This window comes from Pieris napi, chromosome 22 (genome assembly GCF_905475465.1).
Source record: "Pieris napi chromosome 22, ilPieNapi1.2, whole genome shotgun sequence".
In the NCBI taxonomy this organism is placed as follows: Eukaryota; Metazoa; Arthropoda; class Insecta; order Lepidoptera; family Pieridae; genus Pieris; species Pieris napi.
The window spans coordinates 9,453,559-9,468,793 of record NC_062255.1 but is presented as its reverse complement, the minus strand read 5'-3'; the positions used below and the strand labels follow the sequence as shown (position 1 = coordinate 9,468,793).

Here is a 15,235-nt window from a genome sequence, read left to right as displayed (position 1 = left end):
TTAGTTATTTTATACATTTGAATTGTTACTTTATACTGAATTCAGAATAATAAAATAATGGAATGTTATTTAGTTAAGCGAAAGATTTTTATAAATGTTATAAAAGAGAAATAAAACACAAAATTAAAAATATAGTTTTATTTATGTAATCTATGACTAGATGTTTATACAATTATATCTTAGGGACAATCGAGTCCCGTAAATGGGACATGGGGACATTTCATTAATTATTCAAGGCTTTGCTTACAAACCAAGCAGCTCGACATAATTATTGTTTTACCAGGGATCGAACCTCCGGTACATAATGCCTCAATAAATTCCTAATATAAGCTTTCAGAAATAACCATTTACAATTATGATATAAAGAACTGCATGCCAAGGTTAAAAACGCCAAATACGATAATGGCCGAATAAAATAACCCCTTAAAGAAAGTGAGTTCTCCTCTCAGCTGAAGAGATCTCATGAACAAGAGAGACGGTAGAGTGAATACGTGTACCAAGCCGCTGATTGCACCGGTGTACCTAGAAGATATTTTTATTAGAGTTACGGCTTAGAAGGCAAGGCAAGGTCGTTTCGACTCCAGTATGTCAAAAACGTATTAATCAATGTCTCGACTTTGAATCAGGGGTGTGAAAGAGTAATCATTTTTTTATTTTAATCGATTTTCTAAATATTAATAATCGATTATATTAGTATATTATCTGTATTTATTTCCCCGGAGTTGATATCGACTAAAAGATGGAGGGTTTTGGCAGAAATGACTCACGGTGATTATATTAGTTACTTTTTTTTAAGCAGAAAAGATAAAATATGCCTTGTTAGAAACTAATGTAGCCAAACTACACATTTTAATCGAATTTTGCTGCACCATCTATGCGTTAAATGAAAATAATGGTGAAAAATAAATGTCATCTGTCAGTCGAAAAATTAAAAAAATAATATCATGTATAGGTCTACCAGAATCTGATGGCAAATTTTTTTTTAAAAAATTAGCGATTATCATATGGCAATAAAAGAAAAATTTCATCTGTCAACTGAAATTTCGAGGAATTGTTTTTGGTTTGGCTTCAAATTTCCTTTAAAAAGTGATGAAAATGTCGAAGAAACCTCTTCGATCACAAGCAAGACATATTGTTTTCAATGTTGATCAAAGAATACTTGATCAACAAGATGCAGAACATACACAATCATCGATATTGAGCCATGTGCAAGCGTTGACTGGTTAGGAGGAATGACACGTCTTGATACTTTGGTTTATGGGATTTTTCGTGTGTATTATATTATGTACTTATACTAAACTTTGGTTTATTTCAGGGGTTTCTTATACTACAAATAAACTTGGATAGTTTTGATTTAGAATTGATCAGAAACAAGATAAATGAGTTTTACACTGTTTCTTTCTTTCAAATAGGGATCGATAAATAGCGAAAATCTTGTGAACATAATTGAAAATCAGTTCATAGAACAAGATCGGTTAATTGAGATGCAGGAGGAAAGGTTTATTATAAATACTGCGTTGAAGACTTTTTTTTATGGATGTGCAGTATTTGGAACCATTTTCAAGTTCTTAATTAATTAATAAACTCATGAACAGAGTAATTGGAGTTTTCATCTAAATTTCAAACCCCACATTCGCCACATTTTCAAAAATTATCATTGGATAAATTTTTATATATTTTGCATGTATCACACACAGAATCAGCCGCTATAAGGAAAAAAAGTATCAAAACGTTTTACTCCAATTTCCCCAGTATTGCTAGCGTCAATTTCTTTTTTCCCTTTTTGCCATCAGATCCTGGTAGACCTATAGAAACTGCGACTTTTCGAGTATACAACAAACTATTACTCTTAAGTTACTCGATGTGTGACAAATCGATTTATTTTAAAGAGAGAAAAATCGATTAAATTGACCCTAAGTCCCTAAAGTTGAAATGTGTCAGACTGATCACCTACTTGTCTATAAAACAAAGAACTTGACGATTAGAAAGGATGGCAATGAGTTTAGTACCAGTTCTCGTCCGTTGTATGCATAAGATTTGAGAAAACCATAGAATTTGCTTCGCTAAATTACTTTTATAACTAACGAACTTTTCGCTCGCACAGCTAAACATTTAATTTTAAACTATTTCGAAAATATATTTGGCATACTCAGGGGTAATGCCGAAATATTTTAGTTTTTCAATTTATTTATACCATACATGAGTAGCGCCACCTACAGTCTTTGGCTACAATCACTGCTATGGCGATACACCTATATTAGTATATTGGTTGCATCTTATCAGGCGTTACATGTACCTTATGATAGTTCCAACATTAGGACAAAGACAGGCCACAAGTATGCTGACGCTAATCAACAGGAGATTGATTAAAATGGTGACCTTCCCCGAATCTTTTAATGGAAGAAGGAGAATGGCTTCGGTTCGCAACATATATACCACTAGAGGATATACGGTTATTACCTGAAATAGCACATATTATATCATTGAAGTGAAACTTCTTTATCGGGGTTGAAAAAAAATTTAGTGTAACATTTTTTCGTTACGCGTCACATTTTTCCGTTACGCGCCATGTTGCTTTTTGAAGTCAAACTTCTTTATCGGCGTTGGAATGAAAGTTCTTTATCGACGTATGGGAGAAATTTTGTAGCAAAATAACGACAACAATGATAGTAATAATTATATTACAATTAATGAAATTCTGTAAGAACTAGTAATAAGGTAAAATGAAATAATTGTATTTGTATTCATGTCTATGATAATAAAAGCCTTTTGTTAAACTTTATTTAACCAATTTCGTTAAGTTGCATATAGTTGATAATTTTTCGAAAAATAAGGTCATAAAGAAGTTTCACTTCTTACGTGTGTACACCTAGTACACGCACACATTTATTGATTATAAATAAACAGTTGTTTATTAGTACACTTTTATTACTTTTTTGTAGGTCAAAAAAGAGTACTGACAAACAAAGCATGTGGCAAAGAAATTAAGATGTTTGTTAACGCTTCGTTACCTTTCCAAACCTGATGTATGTATAGTATGCAGTAGGGAATGCAATCTCGAAATCGTTATTTCAATGAAAAATTACAATCTCGCGAGATCTCGATATTTTCAAGGTCTCGGAATGCTAGATATTTAGGAGTGATTTTGGAATAACTTCTTAAGAATCTAAGAGTCTCGACTCTGTTGTCTTATAAGTAGCACCTAGAGAAGCGATTAATCTCGAAAAAGGCGCGAGATCTCGCGGGATCCAGATCTCGCAAGATCGGGGTTGCATTTCCTAGTATACAGGGAATTGAGTTTTAATTATAGAGCTAAATATCGAAAAGATCCTAAATGCAAACTCAGTGTTGAGGAGATATTGTTTAAAATTAAAAGGCCGGCAACGCACTCGCGAGCTCTCTGGCATTGAGTGTCTATGTGCATTTAATATCAGGTGAGTCTTTTGCCCGTTTAGAGGCCAGTTCTGTAAATAAAATGGGGAGAAATCTATAAAAAAATACTTACTTGGAATAGTAGCAATGCTCTCGCGACAACCGTCATTACATCGTGCATTTCAAAATTATTTAATATGTTCTGAAAAAAATAAATCTTAGTAAAAAACTAATTGTAGAAATGTTCCTTTTAGGCAAAAATTTGCCAATTTATAATAAGTAATTTGGACAATATACAACATTTTTTACTTAATAAAATGTATAGTTGCAATATTTGTATTAATATGTGAGCACCAGGTATCTACATATTAATTTATTATCTGCTGCATTGCTTTATAACAACATGCGTCTATTTTATTTTAGTATAGTAGTTTTTTGTTCTAGGTACATGTCTTCACATTAATTATCAAATCAATGTATACAAAATATTGTATCCTTCTCCATTTGAAACTTCCTTTTGGAAGGGACAACTAGAGTCATCTTTTTAATATGCCTAATTGAAATGATTTGACTTATTGTATTTTCTTTTAGTTAGTTATTGTATTTTTGTATGTTACTTACATCTTCTATACAGCTTTTGGCCAACGGAAAGCACACATAGAATACTGCCCCCACAACCGTATAAGTAATAGTTACCAGTAGGAATGCTATGGTTAAATCCCGACCCTAAAATAAATTACGTGAAAAAATATTAAAATTATTAAAAAAATTTAATTCTTGAATTTCTGCAAATGACATCCTTAGGAAAAGTAATGATTCGGAAGAGTTATGTATATGTTAACGTAAAATTGTAAACACCGTTAGATTGTAATCTATCTCGCGACATTATAAACTGTCGAAAGATTGTGAACCTCAGCGTACTGCTTACAATTTAACGTATTATTATTCGGTAGATTGTACTACACTAACTTAGTTATCATTCAAACTTCTTTGGTCAATTACAGATTAATTTTACTTCCCAACAATTTCATATAACTACCGAATAATAATACCTTAAATTGTAAGCAGTTCGTTGAGGTTCACAATCTTTCGACAGTTTACAATCTCGCGTGATAGATTACAATCTAACGGTTTTTACAATTTTACGGTGACATATATACTGCATACATGTATACGAAAAATGTTTTTTAGTTTACGTTTAGTTAACTGCTTAATCAATAACAACGTTCAACATAAACATGTAAAATACTAATAAATAGATGCGCTTAAACTCGGATTTTGGTTATAATTAACAATTTCAATAAGGTGTAATAAAGATTCCGGATCGAAGGACCAATTTTAAGATTACACTTACATTTCTATCCTGCCGTTCATTATTGCTCATAATCGTGATAATAATATTGTGTATGTAGAAGGATAATGCCAACATCCCACTTAATACGGCCGCGTCTGTCCCACCCCGAGGGCCAAGGGGCATATTAAGGTTTATACCCCAAGAAGCTCCTTTAACTAGGATGAATATCAGTAAATACAGTACTGATAGTGTACCTGGAATTTTAGATAAAAAATATAAATTCGTTTAAAGAATAGTTTTCAGTAATTTTTATATGATATTACATACCTATAAAAAATTTAAAAATACATTTTAAGGCGACTAAAAACCCCTTTTTTGGTCTTGCTTAGTTATACAATACAATAACCAACATTATATTAATAAGGTGCTCCTTCCGTACTCGTTTAAAAAAACTTACGATAGGAAGACTATTACCCAACAAACCAAAAATATTATTTTAACTATGTAAAAGCCAAACCAACGTAAGTAAGAAGGTAACATACAACAAAAAGGAAACTTAGTCATAAATACCTCTCACGGTAATCGAAGTCCAATAAAAATATTTTAATATCTTGCCACAGAAAGAGTTACTCTAAGAAAGTTTTTTCGTAATCGGTTATATAAGAGTAGTGCCAAATAAGTAATAAATGTTCTATCAAACGCAGTCTTGAAATAGCAAAAAGTATTTAATTATTAAAGATTTTAAATCGTGATACGAGATTATGGCTCTTTGTATGGGTCCGCTAAGCATCCGCAAAATAATAATGTAGGAATGAAGAAAATGATAATAATAGCAAATAATTAACACAGCAAAGTTTCTAAAACGACTCGGCAATAGGTCTCGATGGAGTTTTAAATATAAATTATTGCTAAACTAATATTATACATATTTAGAAATAACAGAATTTTTATGAAAAATAAACTCACCCAACGAATTAAACTTGGTAAAAAACGTCACATTTCTAAAGTTAAGAAGTGGGAATACTAAAACAGCTACGTAAAAGGGTACAGTAGTGTGCAGGCCCCAGAATGGGGATGGATCATGAGCTTCACTTGAGGACCCGGGGATCAGTTCATGTTTGGGGCACAGCAGCACTGATGAGTTATGACTGGTTGCGTTGACAGGAGGTTCCTCTGAAAATTTTGGTTTATTTATACTAATGTTATAAAGTATTTTGTATGTTAACTCAAAAAATAATGGAACGATGTCTGTCATCGTTTTTATAGTACTTTATCCCTGAGTATATTTATTTTATGTTTAAGAAATTCAGTCATGCAAAAATGGGAGAGGCCACAAGTTTCGTCTATATACTATTTTCTTTTTATACGAACAAATTTTAGTAAATAAATTTTTATTGAGTATGTAATATTAATTTATACAGACTCTGTCATCTTTAAATTTCTCATGTAACCTAGGAGTTATATAGAGCAAAGTTGGCTTTGACAGTGGTCGCTTCTCGCACGCACGGTAGTACTCTGTGTACACACCCCCACACACCATCACGTAGATACCCTCACTCTCACGCCATCACACAGCACAGCCGTGTTAGGTATTACGTATTTAATCATTTTTATTATTATTTTAGTATTTATGTATTATATATTCCATATGTGGTTATATGTTAAGTAACTATTTCTTAACGTGATAACGTCTAATAAATCGATGAACGCCGGCTAATACATACGGCATACAAAATAGTGATAATTCAATAAAAATGAATCAATTTTATTCATAAAAGATGATTTTGAATTGATGTAATAAAACTACATAAATTAAATAAATCATATATATATATATTCTAATACACATTTATTCTATTTATTATAAGTACATATGATTTATGTATTTAGTTTACGTAGTTTTATTACATCAATGTATTGTGGCTACGCCACACAATCATTTCATCAATATTTTGTTATGACGTTGTCACGTTAAACTATCGTCCGTAAACCGACTTTATATATATTTTTGTTAGCTATACCTATTTTATAATAGGATTACGAAATAAATAAATGTGTTCTCACCAATAAAATAATTGACTGTATAATACAGGAAGTTCGTGATGAGAATCCAATACACCACGTTAGCGCCAGTTAATACGAGAAGGCTGAAGGCGTGAGCCACGGCTTCTGCCCTGGGACCAAGCAAAAGGCGGCATAGAGATGGAACCTCGAATGTGTCGCCACCTATTAATTGTTAATATAGGTCGGTTATCGAAAGCTGGCGGGTTCACAGTACTCACACTAATGCAATTTCACATACAGTATGTTTCAAAATATGTTTTTTTTTGCCATGCTATACATTTTAGTCTACTCTGGTTTTAGTAAGGTTGGGTGGGTTGTAAATAAATAAAAATGTGTCAAATACTACCCTCGTATGCACCTAATATAAATATTAGGTGCATACGAGGGTGGATCCAAAAGTTCTAAGACAGACCAAGAACGTGAAAGAGTAGTAAATAATTTTTCATTTTTCGTCATAAGCTCCATCTAGCTCAACACACTTTACTTTTACTTCACTAACTATTCTTTCAATACTTTAGAAACCCCAGTCGCATCCGATGTCAAATTAAATATAACATTTTTTCATTAAACTGTTTTTATTAAGATGCTTAAAATAATTAAATGCATTGTGCACCATTTCACGAGATTGCCCTGGTAATGTTTGAAAAAAAATCAACATGTATAAAATAATAATAATATAAAACAGTAAAGATCAACATAAACAGTAGCAAAAGAAAAACAATAACTGTCTCTTTTATACTCATAAGCTTGACCGAGCGCGAGAGAGACGGACAGTCTTTTCGTGATGTATTTGTGATTGTATTTCAGTTTGACATCACGTCTCGCGCTTATTCACAGACACTACACAAGCACAAAGTGTAAATGTGTTGAAGCCGCCAGCTTTAGATAACATACCTATAATAATTTTGATATGCCTATTTGTATATGGCTGATTGTGCGGATATAAAAAATAAATAATGTGATTATAAAATCACATAAGATTTGATTGTAATATATAACTACTACGTAAAATTCTAATTTTTAATTATGTAAGATAAATTTGCACGCCATTATATGTGGCAGAATATGCGGAGTTTGGATTGTGCAACCATGGGATTTTTGTACCATATTCTTGCAAATAAAATATTATGATTATGCTGCCGGGTTATACCCGTATGTTTCAGTAGAAGTTCCATTGTAACTCATAATTCCAAGGTTGGTATCATCAGCGCTACAGATAAAAGAGAACTGCATTTAAGCAGAATACAAAATCTCGTCTCCCAAGACAGTTGCTACCGGTATGTGGAACCAGCTGCCCAATGAAGTATTTTGGAACCAATTCGACTTAGGGTCCTTCAAAGAGCGTACCAATTCTTAAAAGGCTGGCAACACGCTTGCGAAGCCTGTGGCAATGAGTATCCATGGGCGGCGGTATCACTTAACATAAGGTGAGCCTCATGCCATAAAATGATTTGCAAAAATTCTGAAAAAATTACCCAAGAAAGTAAAAAAAAAAAGAAAAAATTAAAACGCAATAGTGCTTTACGACTTTGTCCCCCGGGGCAAGAGATAAGTGCCTCGTACGTAAATCATATACCAATACAGGTCAAATTGATAACCTTTTTTTTAAATCGGTTAAATATAGAGATATTACAGATAATACACAAACCATGATAAGCGTTGACCCGAATTAAGAGGTAAGCAGTGAATAAACAGAGGGCTGCCATCAAAGCCACCAAGGTAAGAGCAGCTGGAAGACCGGCCCTCTCAACTCCCCACGCCATTGTGAGAAGGGATGATCCCATTATTGTGTTCCATATTGAAAAACTGTAATGTTTTGACATTATATGTTAGTCTGTTCCAGAAAATCTATTGTCTATGAATCACATAGACAGTATGCCGTGTTACTTAATTGTATTATAGATAGTGAAATAGACACACGTTCACACACTTTGATCTGTTAGTCTTGGTTAAATTGGTAGGTATATGCGAGCAAGCTGGGAATACGTAAGCACTAAGGGGGGGGGGTCTGCTTTGATTGGGGGGACTGCTTGCTGTCAACAGTAATTATTGACTTTTTTACACAATGTTGGTAAACATTGTCTATGCTTGAAAACGAAATGCATTATGGAGGATTCGAACAAAAAATTTATACGTTTATGTACTATTATTTTTGAGAGCTTTGCTTACTTTTGCTGACAAGAGGAAGAGGGGGGGGGGGGGGATAAATTGCAGTAAATCTGCTTACGTAATACTTTTAGCTGTGCTTACATAGTAACGAGGGAGCTCTGTTTCTTCTTGTTTTGTTTATCTGGTTTCACATGTGTTCGTTTGTATGTCTCGATTATATCCCTGTCTGATAATTCGCCTGGACCCTGGAAAGTTAAGAATTATATTTAAAAAGATAGTAAATTAATATGTCGATAAAATAATTCCTGGTATGAACATCATGAAATTAACATACCTATGTTATTTATCACTTATCGTCAAAATGTCTTCTGTAATTTAACGTTGTTAAGACATTTTGACGTTCATAAGTGACAATGTTACCTATATGAATAAATGAATTTTGACTTGTCTTCTCAATGCCATAAGGGCGATGCCAGTCTATTAAGAATTATTGCTACGCTCTTTTCATGAAGGACCCTAAGTCGGATTGGTCGGGAAATTCTTAGGGTCCACATAGTTGGGGTGTGCCGCAAAAACTGCTTTAAAAAACGGCCAATTGCAGAACGATAGGCGTTGAGCCACAGGATTGTTTTAGTAGCCGTCAGTGGCTACTTATCCTAAACCTTATTGTTTCACCAAATATCGAAACATCACGCCATGAGACCAACTAACCCATAGAAGTAGCGCTTATCACAGATTTTGTTACGATAAAACAAAATATCTATAGTATTCCATCTATTATCTGACGATAGACTTTTTATCTAAGCCGAATATAAAAATATAATAATATCTTAATAATATATATAATAGACTTTTCTCCAACTTTGTAGTAGAGACTCTTGGGCCGTGGGGTTCAAGTGCACAGCTAATTAAAGAAATAACTTGGCGCCTGGTTGATAGTAGGTACCGGCGAACCCAGAGCTGGTGCTTTCCTCGCTTAACGAATAATTATCGCAATACAGTGAGGAAACGCCACCATTAAAGGTACACTGGCCACATGGACCAAACATTTTAAATTCGTTTTAATTTTCTATTTGTCATTAAATTTCATTCATACCAGGGTATCAGAACTGGTGAAGCGTGTGCTTTTGTATCCCGGCATATAGGATGGTGAAAGCAGCAACGGCGCAGTCTCTCGCTCCATAACGCTTTGGAAACTGGCGATGCTCGTTGACAATGAGGGAATTTGACTGAAAAAGATTTTTAAGGATTAATAAAAATTACTCATATGAGTAATAGCGCCGCAGGAATCACATTAGTCGTACATATCTTCATTATAATTTACCTTATACATATTAATTATACACTAAGTATGTCGCAGATTATTTTTTGCGTCTGTTTCAGTGATTGCTTTGTTTACGAGCAACTGTCGATTGCGAAATCAAATAGGAAACATTGTTGGTGCACTGGAGTGGATAGTCACCCTCACGAATATTAAAAAAAAACATTTCAACTAAAATGCTTTCAAATAAATAATTGAGATTAAACTGTATACAGTTTAAATGATGTCTAAAACGTAAAAGATGTCTTACTTGTATTTATAAGATCCTTTATGCCTTTCCTCGCCCTCTTCGCATTCTGAGAAGTCCGAACAGGCACTGCCAAAAACTCTGTTCGAGATTAACAGTTAATAGCAAATCACAAACTTACTAGGTATTTACCTACTTTACAATCGTACCAAAATAAAACACAATATACTCCCAAAAATTACCTTCTAGCAACGTATTTATATACGCGGGTAACTGAACTAATACTATCAAATCAAAATGAAAGGAAGAAAAAATACACCTACCAACTTGCCCAATAAAAAAAAAATTAAAACATTATCTATGGCGAGTAAACCCTTCGTGGGACAACCTCCTTGATTATCTTAATACATAATGTCTGACATTAGGAATAGACAATTAAAATTGCAAGCCGTCAGATTAATTGGAGGGAAAATATGTGTAACATAAATTTAAACTCATAGCTCACGAATTGTTTGCAGCTGCACTGAAAATGCGTAAGGTTAGGTGTAACATGTGATTAGTTGATAAGTTTTACGTGTCATATCTTAGACCTTGGTCTATGTTATCTCGAGTTATATTTATTTTGTACCCGAGTCACTAACGTCCGGTTAAAACTCTAGTTTTTATAGGAGCAAAACGCACAAACAAATATACTAAATAAGCATTAGGTACAACTGTTACGAGTCGGCCTTGAGTTTTCTACTTAACCGACATCCGCAAAAACAAGATGTTTTAAAAGAGTGCAAATATTGTCTATATTATATAGCACAAAAGTATATGTTTTAATCTGCTCCTGTCCGCACAGATAGATAAACGAAGCCCATTTTATATTATGTAGGTCATTAGATATATTTTTTTAAATCGGCTGGTCGTGTTTTAGTTTCGGAGGACGAAGCTCACATTGGGTCGCTGCGCTAACTGCTGGCGCGCGCTAGTATGTTTGTTGCATACCAGTGTTCGCCTAATGTTCAAATTAGTTAATGGATATTATTTTATGCGTCACTAACACGTATGCGGAAGGAAAACATTGAGGAAACCGCTAACAATAAATAGAAAAAACGTGTGTGTACTTATGTAGGTACACGCGATAGAAGTTATACTCCTTGGCGTAACAAGAAAAAAGTTTGAAGAAAAAACACAACAATAGAAAAAGGTATTAAATACATTGAAAGTTTTATAATAACGCATTTTCTAGTTAAATAAAGTTTATTTAAATATCACAAAGAAACTAAAATGTTGACTATAGCGAACTTCAGGGTGTCGGTTTTTTGTGACGGTGTGCGCGCGCGTCGTATAAAATATGTACTCTTATCATTATCCCCTAACGCGCCAAAAGAAGTAAAACTTCAATAAAATAATTGTAAAAGTTTTGCATTTTGTTTTATTAAATGAAACAGGATTGGAAGTAAGTCTTTTGTTTATATTTAGTTTTATATATCCTACGGTATTGGTCGGTCTTCAATAAAAGAATAGTCCACATCTGACATTTTTGCAATTCAAACCTTTTGAGATATGTATGTGCGAAAGAAACTTCCGCTTTATACAATTTATATACATTCCTGCAATCTTTATGACGAGTCAATGAAATAATCACTTTCCACACCACAGGGACCTTGATCTGAAGATAATTAACATTACTTTGAGTTATATTATAAACATGTCAATCAGTGTGTTTAATTTTATATATTTTATTACATGTGAACACTGTATACAAATACTACATATTCTGTTATTTTAACATATGTAATGGCCGAGTCATTTATGTCTTATGATTGATACAATATAAACATTACAATTAGTTGTAGATAGTAGCGAATAAAAATATGTATCAATTTAGCGAACACACAATCTCTGTTTTAAATGGCACACTTAAGTAGGCTCAATCATTTTGGTGTCACCACGAAAATCACTAATTACAACCAAAGCACACACTCACACTTGATACGAACCGAATGGGAAAAGGGATTTTTTTTTTATTTATGTTTTTTGTGATTATTTTTATTTTGTGTGTGTTTTTGTCAGTAATAAATGTTATGTCTATGTATAATAAAACCCTAACCATTTCATTTAAGTATATAGCTTCAACCAGTGTGGTTTTGTGTATGTTGTTAAGATTTTTGGCGTTCTTCTTTAAAGAACTGGACAGACCATCTGATTTTAATTGAGGCCTGTCCAGGCCAATTTAATCGCCACTTCAATTATATATTAAACTGTGTAGGTGAAGGAAGGGGGCAAGGAATTCCACTCCTTTCCTATTTTTACCAGAAACGACGAACCAAATCGTACAGTGCGGGGATGTCAACAACGAAGAGGGAAACTCTAGAGCGTTGTTCGAAAGGGAATGGCGGAGTCCAATCTATAGACTTAAAAGCAGGCAGCTGAACGGCGATGGTCAAAACTTAAGTTAGGATTCAGTGAATCGTGTTTATAATTCGCTAAGCTATTTGGGTGACATTTGGCAGCACCGGCCCGGAGATTATTGAAATTATATTTTTAAAATCAAAATTTCGTAAAAAGATTTTATGAAATATTAGTATTTTATATTTTATGCAAAATAATTTAATCATCGAATAAATTAATTTATAATTTGTATTAATTTTCGACATCTTAAAGATTTTAATGACAATTAAATTCCTAACATATCTTCCTTATTCCCTCCCTCTAAGTCTCGGAAATCGAAAGTTTTGGATTTGTATAAATATGAACAAGACAAGATTAGTTTGCCAAAGAAGTTTCACTTCTGACTTGTATACTTCGTACACGCACTTCTTTTAGTTTATACACCTGTACACACAGAGAGACGCAGCCAAACTATAATTGAAAATATATACGGACATTCCAGTCTTTTTTATACTAAGATATCTTTAAAATGATAGTAATATTAATTACGTGCATTGCAAAAAAAACGTGCGACTGTTACACGTATTTACATTAAGATAAATATAATTAGGTCATTGACCCAAAGAAAAAGACTGGTCTAAATCGTAATACAATCGAATTGATGAAATTATGTTCATTATTTCATCATTCGATTGTGCCCTTTAACTTTGACCCAAACGGCTAAATTTAGAATAGGAAGTGATTTAAGTACTTTATCAGATAATATTTATTGTATAATTATTATGTGAACCGTTGCTTAAATGGGGATTATTGTTACAAGGATCGCGATTGACTTGAAACATAGAAAAAATGCCGCTATACATTTTTTACCGCTTTAAAATTTTGACAGCCTTAATATAAAACTACTTAGCGTAGCAAATGTATGCGGGGCCTTTGAGTTTCGAACCAGCCCCACAGTCCCCGATGTCATACAAGACATCCATGGCGCATGCGTAATCGCATTTTCACATTAAAAAAACCCGAATGTATGGGTAATATCCGTAATGGTCAAATTGCATATAAGTGCTTAATTTACAAACTAATTTTAATTAGTATATTTAATATAGTGATACAATTAAAACAATTAAAAGTAATCTATAGCGGTTTTAAGAATTTCAAAAGTCCGCATACTTTCTCGGGATTTCGAACGCCTAATTACACACATAACTGTGTACATATGTATTTAAAAAGAAAATATAAACCTTAGAATTCTAATTTTAATAACAATATTTTGTTTAAACCTTAACAACACATAATTTTTATTTATTATTTAAATAATAAAGTATTACCGGGCTTCCCGGACCATCCAGATTAAATTATTTACAATAATATAAATTTTTAAATCCTATTTGTCTACCCCAAAATGTTAATCAAAGAAAAATACCATAATCCAAAACTTACCCATAGCTATCAGCTGATTGAAAAGAACTTGCAGCAGACTCTATTCCACATTTGTTTGTATTATTCCTTTTGGAACGCATCTTTCTTCCCTATACACATATCTTAATGTCTCGAACAGAGCACTGCCGGTGGCAGCTAAATCACAATTGATTATCATTTTGTTATGTTTCTCATAACGTAAGCATCTAATGTGATAGTACTTGAACTCGAACTGATAAAACATTTTTATTGTTACCAAGTTCACTTAATACTAGTTAACTTTTTAAAATTATGTAATAGTTTTGATGAACTTGTAAAAATGGTAAGCTTTATTTAACTAATTTTAATATGGCCAGTTTTTTGCCACAAAATACAGAATAAAGGACTTATGTATATATTATATACTTCTACTATCATTGAGTAAATTGATAAAAACAAGGTAATTATGTATGGCTTACATTTTATTACAAGAATGCAAAGTTATTTTAGTTAAAATATGTATGTATATCCGTTGCCTAGTACCCATAACACAAGCTTCACTAGCTTAGCATGGGACTAAGTCAATTGGTGTGAAATGTGTTTAAAAAAAATATATATATATATGTATATATAACTCTCTCTGTAATATATATATACATATATATCTTCACTAATTTGCTTATTTACTCATTAGGATGACTTCTTTTTACTTAAGATTTTTTAGAAAATGAAAAATGTTTATAAGAAACTAACTTTTTATTTACATAAAATACAACAAAATAAATAAGTGCAAATCACAATTCACATAGATCATATTAGTCTATATGAAAAAAACTTAACTATTCTAAAACTACATTACATTATAATTAAAAAAAATTCTTTGGCCTAATAAATAAGGTTTTTAAATTTTAGATGTTACCAAATAAAGAATAGATTACTTTCACATTTCAAATAACTTGAAACGCTACAACAAATGAAATATATGGCCTTTTCTATTTCACTCTTAGTTTAGAAATATTTATAAATTAGTATACACAAAAGAGGAGATTGTCAATATGTTTATTGCTTATTTGATACCTCTCTTCATAACAAAAGTCTAAGGGTATGACTA

The 15,235-nt window shown here is 32.5% G+C and overlaps 1 protein-coding gene and 1 long non-coding RNA gene across 3 annotated transcripts; one reads left to right on the top strand and one right to left on the bottom strand.

The window, feature by feature from the left end:
- Positions 1-123: 123 nt before the first annotated feature.
- LOC125060798 (sodium-coupled neutral amino acid transporter 9 homolog) lies at positions 124-14,323 on the bottom strand. 2 transcript variants are annotated; one of them, XM_047665871.1, is made up of 12 exons: positions 14,167-14,323; positions 10,411-10,488; positions 9,936-10,068; positions 8,981-9,084; positions 8,379-8,536; positions 6,731-6,892; positions 5,633-5,839; positions 4,727-4,920; positions 3,994-4,098; positions 3,506-3,574; positions 2,297-2,460; positions 124-522 (listed from the first exon to the last, which is right to left on the bottom strand). In XM_047665871.1, exons 1-12 carry the CDS (start codon positions 14,244-14,246, stop codon positions 354-356), a joined length of 1,623 nt encoding a protein of 540 aa, XP_047521827.1. In that variant the 5' UTR covers positions 14,247-14,323; the 3' UTR covers positions 124-353. The 2 variants fall into 2 exon arrangements, with proteins under 2 accessions (XP_047521827.1, XP_047521828.1); XM_047665872.1 differs by having other exon boundaries at positions 10,411-10,476.
- On the top strand, positions 1,120-1,704 carry LOC125060810. The gene is made up of 2 exons (XR_007118924.1): positions 1,120-1,222; positions 1,316-1,704. It is a non-coding gene; the product is annotated as an uncharacterized LOC125060810 (long non-coding RNA).
- Positions 14,324-15,235: the final 912 nt, after the last annotated feature.

What these genes read in the sequence shown, in the direction of transcription:
- LOC125060798 (XM_047665871.1), bottom strand. Translation starts at nt 14,246, where the DNA reads ATGCGTTCCAAAAGGAATAATACAAACAAATGTGGAATAGAGTCTGCT. An exon ending in CCAAAAGCTGTATAGAAGAT is followed by an intron (nt 3,575 to 3,993) that starts GTAAGTAACATA and finishes TATTTTTTTCAG; the next exon opens with AACATATTAAATAATTTTGA. An exon ending in GAGCATTGCTACTATTCCAA is followed by an intron (nt 2,461 to 3,505) that starts GTAAGTATTTTT and finishes GTGCTATTTCAG; the next exon opens with GTAATAACCGTATATCCTCT.